A 12,784-nucleotide genomic window follows, 5' to 3' on the forward strand; every position below is an offset into this window, starting at 1 on the left:
TTGCATACCCAATGCAATCACTTATATAACATTCGATGCACACACCATCTCCCCGGCAAGGCTGGCATCCCCTCGGATATGGACACTTTATCGCTGGCGGTGCTGGAAGGTATTTCATACGGTGAGTGTCGCAACGCGTTTGTCGTGGAGCATGGACATAATTCCCTACTTTTACATGCACCAATTCGTATTATACTCAATAGAATCGCATCTCAAAGGCTGACGCCTATGGACGACCGCAGCGGGGCAAAGCTCGGAGTACTGGTTGCAAACAAGTGATCAGCGATGATGCAATGATTGCCTGACGCCGAGTGATGATGAGTAGATATTACACCATCCTTTGTCTTTTTTTTTCGTTTGGTTGTTTCAACTTTCCTCCATTTATATGACAGCATCCTTTCTTGGAGTATTATTTGTATTGGTACACAATACATGATCGACGGTACGCGTCCATAGGTCTGAAATCCAGCTTTGACATTCTCCAAGTCGAATTTTAGTTTAGTACTTACCCTAAACATCCTGTGCAACAGCCTCGTGCCTTCCAGGTCGGACCTGCAGCCAGACAAGCGCCCGCTTATCTTTTCAACTCAACTGCAAAGTTCAACCACGAGCCATCTATCGACATTTGAATACAATCGCAATCAACCGTCCATTCTATCTCAAGCATCCTGTGATATCTCTGTTGCTTGATCGTTTCACCATCACCACTTAAACCCTTTTGATTTCAAACGAAGTTACAGCTTAGACATCGTCGCAATCGACTCCTCAATCAAAGCTGTATGTCGTCCCCTCTGAGACATCTATCCTCCATCGTGATCTCTAATTACATCGTTGAACTGAAGTAGTGCTTCCCCGACTTGACCTATTCCAACTCCCATTCCGTGTCGCACTCTATCGATAAGCGACTAAGATCGATGTAGATATCTCCTTCCTTTATCGCCTCCCCCGCTCTCTGACCAGTTTGATAGAGCTTCTAGCAATGACCGAAGTAACTTGGAAGGAGCTGTCCCAGGTTGCTGCCCTGGGTGCTCAATACGACTCCCCTGAACGCCAGCCCCATCCAAAATGTTTGGAAGGGACCCGAGTGGACCTTCGCAAATTCATCCGTGAATTGTTGGACAAGCGAGAGAAGAGTCAGATCATTTGGTTGCATGGCACTGCGGGCGTCGGAAAATCTGCCGTGGCATTCACTGTGGCCGAGGAGATGAAAGGCCTGATGATATCGGAGACGACGAAAATCGAAACAAGGCTTGCGGGAACATTCTTTTTCTCGCGCAATCACACGCAGCGCAGCACATCTGGTCATTTCTTTGTGACCCTTGCTTACCAGCTTGGGATCAATTTCCCCAGCGTCAAGAGCGAAGTGAGCAAAGCTATCCGCGAGAATCCTGCGGTTCTAGGCTCCAGCCAGTCTCTTCGCGCACAGATGATTGCGTTATTTCGCCGACCTCTCTGGCACCTGCAATCCAGTCTGCGCGAGTGTCCGCCTCCGGTGTTTGTTGTTGATGCCCTCGATGAATGCCAACCTGAAACGGTCGCCGATCTGATTTCCCTCCTTGGGGAGGTTCTTCGTGATCCTGAACTTCCTGTATTCCACATTCTGCTCACGAGTCGCTTGGAGGAGCATATCCGTAAAGCCATTCAAAAAGAAGATATGCGCACGCTGGTGTACGAGATACCGGTGAACACTTCTGGGGAGGGCGTTGCTGGCACTATTTCATTAGACGGCGAAGAAGGCCGTGACTTAGGCCTGGGCTGGGCCCGGCTTATTTGGGCCCGGCTTGGGCCGGCCCAGGGCCTCAAGCCGAGCCGTGCACATCACTAATCACCGTTCCCACTAACAGAAGGTGAGGTGTGAGGAAGGCGAAGGTGGTGATTTCGCGACTGGTGCATGTCTAGAATATACATCAGAACAAAAGGTAACACGGACTCAGCTTCATCTTGACTCACCAGTATTACTTGACCCATTTTCCACTTCCACACGACGAGCTCTGACGTGTTGTCTTCGATTATAAACAAGATAGTGAGGTACTCGCTACATGTTTGGATGCTAAGTTCCATTTCGAGTTTAGCAGATCGCATATACAGGCGATAATCAATGACTTCGACCGCAGACGGATGTGTATGTCCAGTGGTGAGGGATCGTGGATGTATTCGAATCCGCATATATGACTTTGTATTATTGTGGGCCGGACTGTAGGCTTGTTTCAGAATCAGAGAACATGCATCAGGAAGGAAACGTACATCAGGACGGGCTTCTCAACAAGCACCAGAAGATCTTGGGCAGGATCTATCGTAAAGTCCTCGGTGTTGCTAAGCAAGGGTATCCTCCATGATCTGGCTGTAATGTTGCGGTACTGCGAAGGGAGTTGATACAAACGCATGGTTCCCAACAGATTAGACTGGGCGAGTACTCCTCCACACAGTTGCCATTCATCATCGTCTTGAAGTAGGGGTAGGTCTCGCGACTCTACACATTGTAATGTCTCCCAGTGCTCATTGCGCTCCTTGAGCAACGCAAGTCGTGATGCGACTGTGAGCGGGCTTCGTGACCTACCATCCTCCAGGCCAGACACAGCCAACTCAGTGGCATACTGGGCAGAAGGACTTTCGTCCACTGTCGAGCAGAGAAATTTGCATACCTAATAGTAGTAGGTGTGAGTACTCAGGTAGATACAGCTTCGGAGAACCCTACGAGTCTCAACGTTAATAAAGTTCTCCAATCTAGATTTGACAAAGTTTGACGGATGACCTCGCTCGGCAGTAAAGTCAACGAGTCCCGGCGCTGGCATCAGGAAAAAACAAAAATCGTAGGAGTCCTGGTGACGCTTATATAGTACTATATAGTCACCATAGGTCTATGTAGTTCACGTAGCTGTCACTCAGACTATATAGAGCTACAGTGGGCTACAGGAGGCTACGGTGGGCGCTGGTAGTAACCAGGAGTCGCAATAGCAAAATTTCAGTTCGTAGTCGATAGTAGCTGGGTAGTAACAAAACTAATTAATAGCGGACATGCAGAATGTCTTGGACAATGGCATTCAGCCGGAGATGTGGAAAGAGTGTCAAAAGTGTCTTGCCGTTATGAGATGATATGCCAGACCACGTTCAAACCGAAGGTACAATGTTGAACATGACCCTCACACAAACCTTAGGAGCAGCCACCTTTTGCTCGGAGGCAACAAACTGGAAAATACAAATTGAATTTGACATCAGATTTAGGTGTACATCGTGAAGGTGTACAGTCTCACTGAAATATCGAATTTGGAGTTATTGGCAACGTAGCCATGGCTGGATACTACATGCGAAGTGGTTAGATGGTCTCAAGAACACTTGACAAAAAAGGGAGAGGACACACGAAATAGATCATACACCAATATGCACGAACACTATGCGCTGGTCCAAGGGTAAGTCCTTGTCGGAGGCCAACAACTGGACTGCTCAGTGCAGCGCCCAGGCAGCTCGCTTGGAATTCATTGTGCCATCCCCGCACATGTTTTTGTAAAATGCCTCGACTAAGTGCTGCACGGTACTATCATTGGAAAAATTTGCCACCCAAAGCTTTGATTCCGAGTTGAACATGTAGATATGCCTGATGTACGAGTTGTAAAGATGAGTGTTGATGACCAAGCATAGATAATACTTACTTGCACAACACGACATGCGAGAGTGTCGGCACTCTTGACCTAAACACTTTTTGTGCCTTGCTGCCAATACATTCTGAGAAGCTGAGGAACGTATCATTGTAAGTGAAGAACTGGGATTTGTTGGATGAAACCTGAGATGGAACTGCACCTAGATGTCTTCACCCATCATTAGAAGGAAGGAGGGACCGACGATCACACCCCGCCAGAGATTTGAGGGACACCCATTCAGTCGAGGAAGCTATACATCTGCCAGGCGGAGAACAGATAATGACTTGTTCATGGGACGGCTTGCTGCAGGTATGGAACTTGAAGAGTGGGAAACAGATATGAGATGACTGCGCTTGTGCTGATGTTTCCTGCCGTTTTTCTTTTGCAATGTCGCCAATAGAGAGGTACAGGGTTCGAAAACTTCCAAAGTCCAACATTTGTACATGTTTGTTCACGTGACGGTGCGCTCACGTATGATCAAAAATTTTCCCAACTTCGATGTTCTAACTTCTCTGCCCGAGACAGCTGCCTGTTTCTTATTTAAATTTTCATATTGAGGTGCGCAATGATTTTTATTTATCCCAATCTTGTTCTTTCTATTTAAACCAAATTATTCAAGGTCTTCTTCAACACAACACCTGTCTTCAAGTCCCACAAATGAAGCACCTTGTTGTCCGATTTCGCAAAGGTGCACAGTAGTGACAGCCTGTGAGTGTCGATATTCCTTTGAGCTCGAGTCATGCTGATTCAAATCATTGCCTGCCATTCACAGTTTGTGAGTGTGTTGATCTTCTTTCGGGCTCGAGCCATGCTGATCGAAGTCGTTGACCACCGTTTGCAGAGAGTGAGTGTGTCGATCCTCATTCGAGCTCAAGATTTTCTCACTCTGACATTGACAGGACTTGATTAATGATTGGCTACTACTAGTACATGCGCACTTATTCTATGAGCGCACTGCGCCTTATGAACTCCTCGCGAGAATTAGTGAATGGAGCGACGGAGCTAACAGGTAAACCTAGTCTCAGTTTCTGCAAAGAACTCCATTGACGAAACATCTACCTAACAGGTAAGCCTACTGCGTCACATCAATACTGGTAATCAAATAATGAACTAATGTAAACTCACATCTCAGTTTCTGCAGAGAATTGAGACATTCATTCGTCCTTTCGCTAGACTTTATACTGATACTGTAAGTTGTTTTTCTAACTGATATATTGAAATAAAACTTGGAAACTTTTCAGCTTTTGGGCCCGATGTCACCTCTCCCTCGTCCCTGTGCCTTTATCCTTGCACTCGCACCATCTAGTTGTCCTCCTGTTCCTCAGCTTTGGTTCCCTCGGTCTTCTTCGGCTCGGACGTATCGGACGACAACAAGAGTGGCGGGCTTATAGATGCGGATGAAGAGGAGGAGGAGGATGTGGAGGCTTGTAGCGAGAGTGGCAGGTTTATAGGTGCAGATGAAGAGGAGGATTGAGTAGGACATTTATACTATACTATCTCATGTGTCGGGTACTCGAATTCAGATGCTATTGGTTTTTTTTTGCATGTGATTTAGCTGCTGGTTACTGCGCACTCCGACAAACTATGGGTTCTATATAGCTGCAGGTAGTTGCATGTAGTAGCACTCCTATGAACTACAGTAGTACTTCGTAGCTGCTAGTAGCCTGCTACATGATACTATGTAGTACAGCGCTGACTACATAGAAGGGACTTGACTACGGAACTACACGCACTACCCTGACTATATAGGTCTATATAGTCAACATGTTTTTTCCTGATGGGCTTGGACGCCTAATATTGCGACGACGAAACATTTGATTTTGAGTTGTTCACACAGTGATGATGACAAGTAATTCAAAGATGCAGCGCGAGGTCGCCTTCAACTTGAAGTTGGTGTGGTGACTCCGGCATTAATCGAATGTGACAATGTTACTCTCGAAGGCTTTATAAAATAAGCGCTCAAGGCTTCGCTCACTACGTAATATGCATGTCATCAACTTTTGAAGTTGAAGTGTCTTTTAAGTTTAATCCGTCTTTCTGCTTCCTCACTGCCAGCGCATGATTTCCACTTCACACACCCAAGTTTCAAGGAAGCTTTCCTGCCTATCAAGCTAGGGATGCATTGAAGTTGGTAGCACTGGAGAATAGAAACAATGGTAATTGTAATAGCTCCATAGACGCAAGGTTGCGTCCCGCTTCCCGCACATCTTTTTGGCCAAAGTTATGCATGCGGACTGGTGCGTAGCAAGGTACTAATATATGCATATGGCACGTATCGAGCTGACTGCAAGACTTTTGAACCGTAGGTCAACCAACCATATTGAACCGCAACGGGTTCTCAGTTTCAAATCCTCAAATGGACAGAAGGTTAAAGGAAGCTTCCAACAAAATCGAGCGAAGTCTGCATCCGTACTACAACGTTTTCGACCTTCCCAAATTGCCAATCTAAAGCATGTGTAATCTACATCAACTTGAACTTGGACGTCGAACGAACGTGACTAACAGTTCCGCCTACTTCTCTCTGCACACTCGCCTCAGTGCCCTATCTTTTTTTTCAACTTTATATTCGGCGTCTCTTCTCACCATTGCAGCTCATCCTGATCTGGCGGCACGCACAACTGTAAGAGGTGAACGAGATTGGTTTTGTTGGGGGGGGGGATTAATATTTGTATTCGTTCTCCGACCACATTGTTGACCTGATCAATGTGTAGCACGGTTCGAGAGATGAACAAGGCAAAATTTTACGTGGAACAACAAGCGGTGGAGGAGTGATCGGTCACGGTACTATTCATGGATCAGGGAGATTTGGTGATATTCAAGCTGACGGCCATCGGGCCTGCAATGCTGAGTGTTTGATACATTCAGCCACAGAATCCGTATCGCTCAAAAACAGTGGAATTTGCCCAGGAGAAACTTAAACTCAGCAATGAATCATGTGCTATCGAGGTTCTGCCGCACCACAGAACCTGAATGAGATTGTGGACGTGCTTCGAGTTTGGTCAGAAGTAAGAATACTTCTATGGTTCGTGCTACCTTTGCATCATCACTATGAAACCTTGAAGTTTCACAGGGCCCGAGCACATTGTGCAACCTACAAGGAACAAGGACACTGCTATAGACCACCAGGCCACAACGCGTGGTCTCACCCACAATGTGCTTACACTGCTGTGTATGACGCTACAATAAATGAGGCAAGTATTAAAGGCAGGGCTTCTTCAAACTAGCTTCACATCTTGCTCGCCCGTCATGGCTCGTTTTTGCTTTGCTGACCTTCCCATAGAGCTTGTCCACATCATCATTATATATGCCGCGCAACCCACCTTTGACCAAGATGAAAGATATGATCGCGCAAGTCCATATTCATCCGCACTTAATCTCTGTCTCGTCTCCAAATTTTTGAGGCGCGCGGCGCTTCCCGAACTCCTGCACACTATACTACTACCGAAATCTCGAAACGTGACGGCGTTCGTGCAAGCTCTGCTTATACAAGAAGCATACAAGAAGGCAAACAACGCATTTCAGTGTGACTACGCATCACATGTGCGCAAGATGTGGATTGGACCCCCGGATGACAATTTCACATCTGCGTCTGAGCGTTCACATGCCATCAGCCTTCTCACTCCGGTGATGTTCGCTGCGCCATCACTTGCCCTCAGTTGGAAAAGTGTGGACCTTCTTATAGAATGTCTAGAACACGCATGGAGGTCCCGTCCAGCCACACCTGTCAACGAAGAGCATTCCCAGCCTCCCTGGAAGACCCAAACACTGTCACTCACAGTTGGGAACCCCATCCACGGCACAAAGTGGAACAGCCTCACAGACACTCCCCAAGGGTCTGCTTTCCTTGCTTCAATTTGTCACCTCTCAAGCATCACATACGTATACCGCGACTACACGTCCCCCCAGCCGCTGATTTCATCTCAAGCCTATCGCCTGCCTGATTGGATGAAGACCGCTCCATTGGCTTCTTTCAAGAGCCTTCAAACCGTCACCCTACCGTACCCGCGTACCCAAGCTCCCGTCAGTGTGAGTGGACTGAGCAATAGGGGAGTTGATATGCATATGGAGTTGCTGGCGTTTCCCGCAACCGTGCTGAGGACCCAAAACGGCATCCCCAATGCAATACAGGCGTTTACTGGGACTGGGACTATATCTAGTCCTGGAGAGGAGGCTATTCGATCTGATGGTACCCATTTACGGTTGTCCCTCTCTAAATTACGCTGGTATAGTGGTCTTGGTCATGGGTGGGAGAAAATTTGGGCCTGCATGTTATGAAGTGGACTAGGGGTGTTATGATATATTTATATTATTGTACATGCCAGCTGGCATGTCGATACCCAATGGACATTCTTGACGTATCTCGTGTACTTGGTAATTCGACTGTGCTGCGTTAGCCGTCTATATATCAGCGCTACTCGTTGACTTGACAAGGCACGGGGTCTAAGTTTGTAAATCGCATACATAACGACGAAGTGCTTAAATCTCTCAACGCGTGCCCATGTTTCGTTTCAACATTATATTTTTACAGAACAAGACCGACTTACAGTTCTACATCTTCGCCTTCGTGTTTCCTAAATCGTGTACGATTTCATACAACATTTAGACGAGTACCTTGCGTTCTAACACAGAAGAAGGTTATGAACTGCCTGTCTTCCTCTCTCCCCGATGCATAAAGTCATAACACGCATTCCCCGGTTCAACACCCAAAATATCCTGCACGCCCTTTCTGTCCAGCTCGCACAATTCCCTGACACTCCCTATCTTGTTCATCACATATTTAACATTCTTCGCTGTCACTCCTGGTAGACATCGGAGCAGCTCCTCTGCAGCAGCGTTGATGCCTGCGCCCGCTTCTGTGTCTTCCTCGGCGCCGATTGCAATCGCGCGGTTAGGGTCCGGCTCGAAGGCGTTGGCTTTGAGGTCGTTGAATATATCTGCTGTACCATAAGGGGACGACGACCAAATGATCCGAACACGAGGGAAGTGGAGCATGAGGAGAACAAGTTTGGATTGAATAGAGGGAGGAGCGCGATCAGAATCTGTTGGACCTGTTGATTTCTTCGCGGGATATTTGCTTGTGGGCTTGGCATACGACTTTGCTGATTCTGCTACGGTCTGGAAGAGAGGTGAGACACTAGATCTTTGGAGATCTGTGGTATAAGATGTACCTCAAGTGAGAATGATTTGTTCTCCTCGAACTCGATGAGTAATACGGGCTGCTTATAGTGCACGGACATCAGCTCGCATTGCGTGTACCTGCAACTCGTCAGCGATAAAGAAGCACGAATCCGAGAGACTTACAATCGACCGCTATTAAAGCTCGCGACTAGATCAGGTATGCTCTTCCTCTCGACGCAAATATCCGGCGTGAGGATGTAATCCCCGACAGTCAGCGTCGCCGGAATAACGAGCAGGCCAGATGCGTGAAGAAGCGAAGGTAGTGTGGAACGGAATTCACGCATGTCGACGATTACCTGCGATGGCACAGTACTCAGCTCCTTCCTTCCGCCTGCGAGACGGGTGCTGATTGTTTTGATGACTGCATCGCTTTTCCCAGCGTGTTTGTCCTCGAAGATCGGCAGGAGCATGGACTAGACATGGTAATGAACGACTCGCACCACGCGTAAGATAGTGAAACCAAACGACGTACTCCGCGTTCCCTGATCAACTTCTCGAAAGATTCCTTCTCGCGCCTCAGTCCAGCAAGGTACTTGTGCTCCTCGCAACAGAGTTGGTAGACCATGAAATATACACGGACGCCCATACCAGGGTTAGAGTTTCTGTACACCTATTAAGTTGCCGCATCAAACTCAAGGGTGTCAACATCTCTCATATGAAAGACTAACCTCGATGCGCCTCACGAAATCAAGGTTGGGTTCAAACATCACAATAAATCTCGGCTGCAGTTCTGCGAGAATCTGGTCGTCCGTGTCATCAGTATATGCTCGCACAACAACCATCTGCGAGGGCACAAGCAAGCCGTAGTGCGTGTCAAAGTCTATTTCTGCTTCGCTTGAGAGAAGCGTTTCAAGGAGGAGAGCGTCTGCATCGGAGGAGACAAGGAGGTCTGAAGGTTGACTTGCGAGACTGAATCCAATCTTAGTGAGGAATACACAATTACAAGCATCCTGACGTACAAGGCTGCAATATCATCTCCATCGTCTCTCGACTCCACTTTTGGATCGACAACCGCTGGTTTACTTGGTGCAACAGTCATTGGTGCACCACCACGCACCCTTCTCCGATTCGCACTTCGCTCTTGTCTCGTCTTATCTTTCCTCTTCAAAGCTTCACTATTCTCGCCCTCAGGTTGTGATGACTGTGACTGCGGGGCAGAGAACCGAGGTGGTTGTTGATACCTTGGTTGTTTTTGTCTGGCGTTCTGGCCTTTCCAATACAGGTATGTCCGTAATTTGCGCTCCATCATGGATCGTCCGCGAGAGCCTTTCTGAGCAGTACCGTCCATCTCCCCCAGGAACTCACTCACAAGGGTAGAAGAACGTGGAGAGGAGGTCATGACAAGTACCGTATTTGTCCCGCGAGTTGGCGGACCTGACGCGCGTTAAGCAAGAGAATCGTTTTTCGGTCAATGGGACTCACGAGTCGACACTGCCTCCTGTCTCATCAACTCTTCCTCGATTTCTTGAAGTACATCTGCAAGGAGATCCCACTTTGGAAGCTCTTCGAGCACTGGAGACATGTTATCCGGAACCCATGGTTTCTTCTCTTCCTTCTTCTTCCCGTTATCTCTACTATTGCTTCCTGTCAACCCATGGGCCTCATCAAGTGCAGCCCATGCATCTTCATCGTCAACGTCAATCACTTGGCTCTCAGGAACCGAAGATGTAGGTTTCGGAGCAGTAAGGACATAACACCGTCGTTTCGCGGTGCTAAAAATGATATTAGCCGCATCAGTGAGCATCCAAGGGGACTGGTGTTGTTTAGCTGCACCAGTTACGCTTGTGGTATTTGAGGCTACGAGAGTTTCAAGGTATGCGTGAAAAGCGAGCGCGTCATAGGACAACAGGTACCTTGATGGAGGGCCCAGATCAGTAGCGGTATAAAATGGACAGCATAACACATGAAATATAGTAGATAGCAGAGACAAAGTGTACAATTAAAAGAGTATAAAACATACGTTAATAGACGTCTGAGCGTCGCGAGGTCACCCACGAGTTGCTTCGTCCGTGGACCGACCTTGTGCCATACAGGGTCTAATTGCCTGCGGACCACTGCATCAAAGGAACGGAAGTATGCAGACTCTACATTAAGATCATCAAGTTCAAGCTGTGGGATGAATGAATGATTCGTTCAGGGGCTAATAAGGCAGCTCAAAGATTCTTACTGTCTTATTAGATCTCTTGAGCTCGGAAAGTGTGATGGTCATGCATTGGACTATCGCATGGTGAATTGCCTCCATAGGCTCTGTAAGACGCTGATACAATTCGATGACATCTGCTTTACGCGTTTCGAGCGTGTTCTTGACGTCTTCGTGAAATCTAAAGCGAAAAACGGATGAGAAAGACGGAAATAAGAGCACTAGAAGACAAAGAATACGAACATCAGTGAGGAAGGAGGTCACCCACCGTGGATATATATGAACGCGTCTTAATTGAAGCTCCTTCATGATGTTCTTCAGCGGAGACATGCCACTGGTTATATGCTCAGGCTGGTCCGAGAATGCTTTGAGAAAGCCAGCCTTATTCTTTTCTCGGTATAGCCGGACAATGAATGCTTCAAGGGAGAGGGCAGTGACCCTAGGTGGTACATCGATTCATCACCGAACACAACGCAGAAGAGCTGTCACGCACTTTTCAGCATGTAAAACAATTAAACCAGTTATGAGCTCTGTTGGAATGTCGGATTGCAGCATGTCAACGATAAGAATGCGGGAGGTGACAGAAATGAGGCCGCCATTCTTGTAGAGGTCCTGTCTGCGAGCGTTGTGTTAATATGCTGCAGAAGAATGACGCGAATAGTTACGAATCATTCTCAAAGTGATGGTTTTTACCATAAGCATGAATGACTTACCTATCCCGCTTTCCCATCTCATAACCCACAATCCGCAATCCAGGCCGCCTGCACCCCATGATACCCAGTTCATCCCCAATGGCAGTCTCCTCTTCCGGTGAAGCGTTCAAAAGCAAAATAAGGCTTTGCTTTGAGTCGTATATTTGCATGAGCGTGCATATGGTACGACGAAGTCCAAGTCCACGGGCAAGGATGAGCAAGTCTGAAGTTGCAGGGTCGTGAATCTCCTCAAGTATTGATTTGTGGAACGGCAGGAGTATCGGCATTATGGCAATAGAATTGAATTCAAACTATTTGCGTACAGTAGGCTAGATGTGATCTGAAGCTAGCAGTTACTAGCCAGGACTCGGATAAGTATTCGGGGAACATCCACGTACTTACTGTACTGTTCATTTTGCTACTCACGTGATGGATCAACGCGTTCTCTGCTCGGGCTCAGACTGCACACGGCGAATGTCGGAGCAGTCGAGTCATTAATTATCTCCTCGATTTACTCTTGACCGACTCGTCATTCTACGTCAGTTTTGAACCCTTTCACTGTGTCATGTTTATCATTCAAGTAAATCGACAAATATCCGCTCACTATTAATTAGCCAGTAGGGGGCCCCTACTACACTGGGTTTCGACGGCATAAGTCAATACACCTTCGCATTAACGCGCGTACCGAGCGTGCTCGACAGCGGAAAGAGTATGGATGGTATATTATCAAAGTACGTTGTTATTTCTCACACCTAGTAATATTGCTCAACTTACAACCGTTTATAGTCTCGAGAAGAAAATACAGCACCTCTGGCATACTAGCCGCTTTCGTTGCTTTGTGGTGCGTCTTTTTTATATATCTGGACGTATGAATCTAAAGAGAGACACCCAGTATACTCTAAATGGAAAACTTGGACAAAAATATAGATCCTTCTTCATGTTCAATATACGAGGGACGACGCGCATACATCTCCACTCCATCAGCAATGCAGACGTATTCATATATCATCGAAGCTGCGATGTCTGATGCATGTGCTCAGTACAATGGTAGCACGAACCATGTCGCCAATCCCTGGACCACCGTGACTCTCTCCCAAACTCAGCATGACGCCACGCCTCTATAATGATAGTTATGACGC

General features: G+C 47.3%; 5 protein-coding genes across 5 annotated transcripts; 3 read left to right on the top strand and 2 right to left on the bottom strand.

Moving 5' to 3' along the window:
• Positions 1-979: 979 nt before the first annotated feature.
• Positions 980-1,825, top strand: HD556DRAFT_1440312 (uncharacterized protein; the record flags this gene model as incomplete). Its single annotated transcript, XM_041306097.1, has 1 exon — positions 980-1,825. The coding sequence occupies one exon, from the start codon at positions 980-982 to the stop codon at positions 1,823-1,825; it is 846 nt and encodes a 281-aa protein (XP_041163294.1).
• A 125-nt stretch (positions 1,826-1,950) lies between these two features.
• On the bottom strand, positions 1,951-2,773 carry HD556DRAFT_1192954 (uncharacterized protein; the record flags this gene model as incomplete). The annotated part of the gene is made up of 3 exons (XM_041296220.1): positions 1,951-2,172; positions 2,223-2,642; positions 2,696-2,773. Coding segments are annotated over 3 exons (720 nt in total), but the record flags the coding sequence as incomplete, so codon positions are not given.
• Positions 2,774-4,374: 1,601 nt separating this feature from the next.
• Positions 4,375-5,109, top strand: HD556DRAFT_1306052 (uncharacterized protein; the record flags this gene model as incomplete). Its single annotated transcript, XM_041299866.1, has 4 exons — positions 4,375-4,479; positions 4,535-4,644; positions 4,809-4,824; positions 4,942-5,109. The coding sequence occupies 4 exons, from the start codon at positions 4,375-4,377 to the stop codon at positions 5,107-5,109; spliced, it is 399 nt and encodes a 132-aa protein (XP_041163296.1).
• Positions 5,110-6,881: 1,772 nt separating this feature from the next.
• HD556DRAFT_1306053 (uncharacterized protein) lies at positions 6,882-7,910 on the top strand (the record flags this gene model as incomplete). Its single annotated transcript, XM_041299867.1, has 1 exon — positions 6,882-7,910. The coding sequence occupies one exon, from the start codon at positions 6,882-6,884 to the stop codon at positions 7,908-7,910; it is 1,029 nt and encodes a 342-aa protein (XP_041163297.1).
• A 226-nt stretch (positions 7,911-8,136) lies between these two features.
• On the bottom strand, positions 8,137-12,049 carry HD556DRAFT_1351905 (uncharacterized protein). Its single transcript, XM_041302387.1, has 12 exons — positions 11,667-12,049; positions 11,447-11,569; positions 11,222-11,392; positions 10,981-11,134; positions 10,774-10,922; positions 10,236-10,666; positions 9,773-10,187; positions 9,482-9,722; positions 9,286-9,423; positions 8,937-9,226; positions 8,804-8,891; positions 8,137-8,750 (listed from the first exon to the last, which is right to left on the bottom strand). The coding sequence occupies exons 1-12, from the start codon at positions 11,930-11,932 to the stop codon at positions 8,271-8,273; spliced, it is 2,946 nt and encodes a 981-aa protein (XP_041163298.1). The 5' UTR covers positions 11,933-12,049; the 3' UTR covers positions 8,137-8,270.
• Between the last annotated feature and the right edge of the window lie 735 nt (positions 12,050-12,784).

This window comes from Suillus plorans (genome assembly GCF_016647745.1).
Source record: "Suillus plorans strain S12 chromosome Unknown HD556scaffold_13, whole genome shotgun sequence".
NCBI classification, from domain to species: domain Eukaryota; kingdom Fungi; phylum Basidiomycota; class Agaricomycetes; order Boletales; family Suillaceae; genus Suillus; species Suillus plorans.

Coding starts and splice junctions, on each gene's coding strand:
- HD556DRAFT_1351905 (XM_041302387.1), bottom strand. CDS start 11,932: ATGCCGATACTCCTGCCGTTCCACAAATCAATACTTGAGGAGATTCAC. Junction 10,923..10,980: donor TCAAGAGATCTAATAAGACA/GTAAGAATCTTT, acceptor TTCATCCCACAG/CTTGAACTTGATGATCTTAA. Junction 10,188..10,235: donor ACAGGAGGCAGTGTCGACTC/GTGAGTCCCATT, acceptor AACGCGCGTCAG/GTCCGCCAACTCGCGGGACA.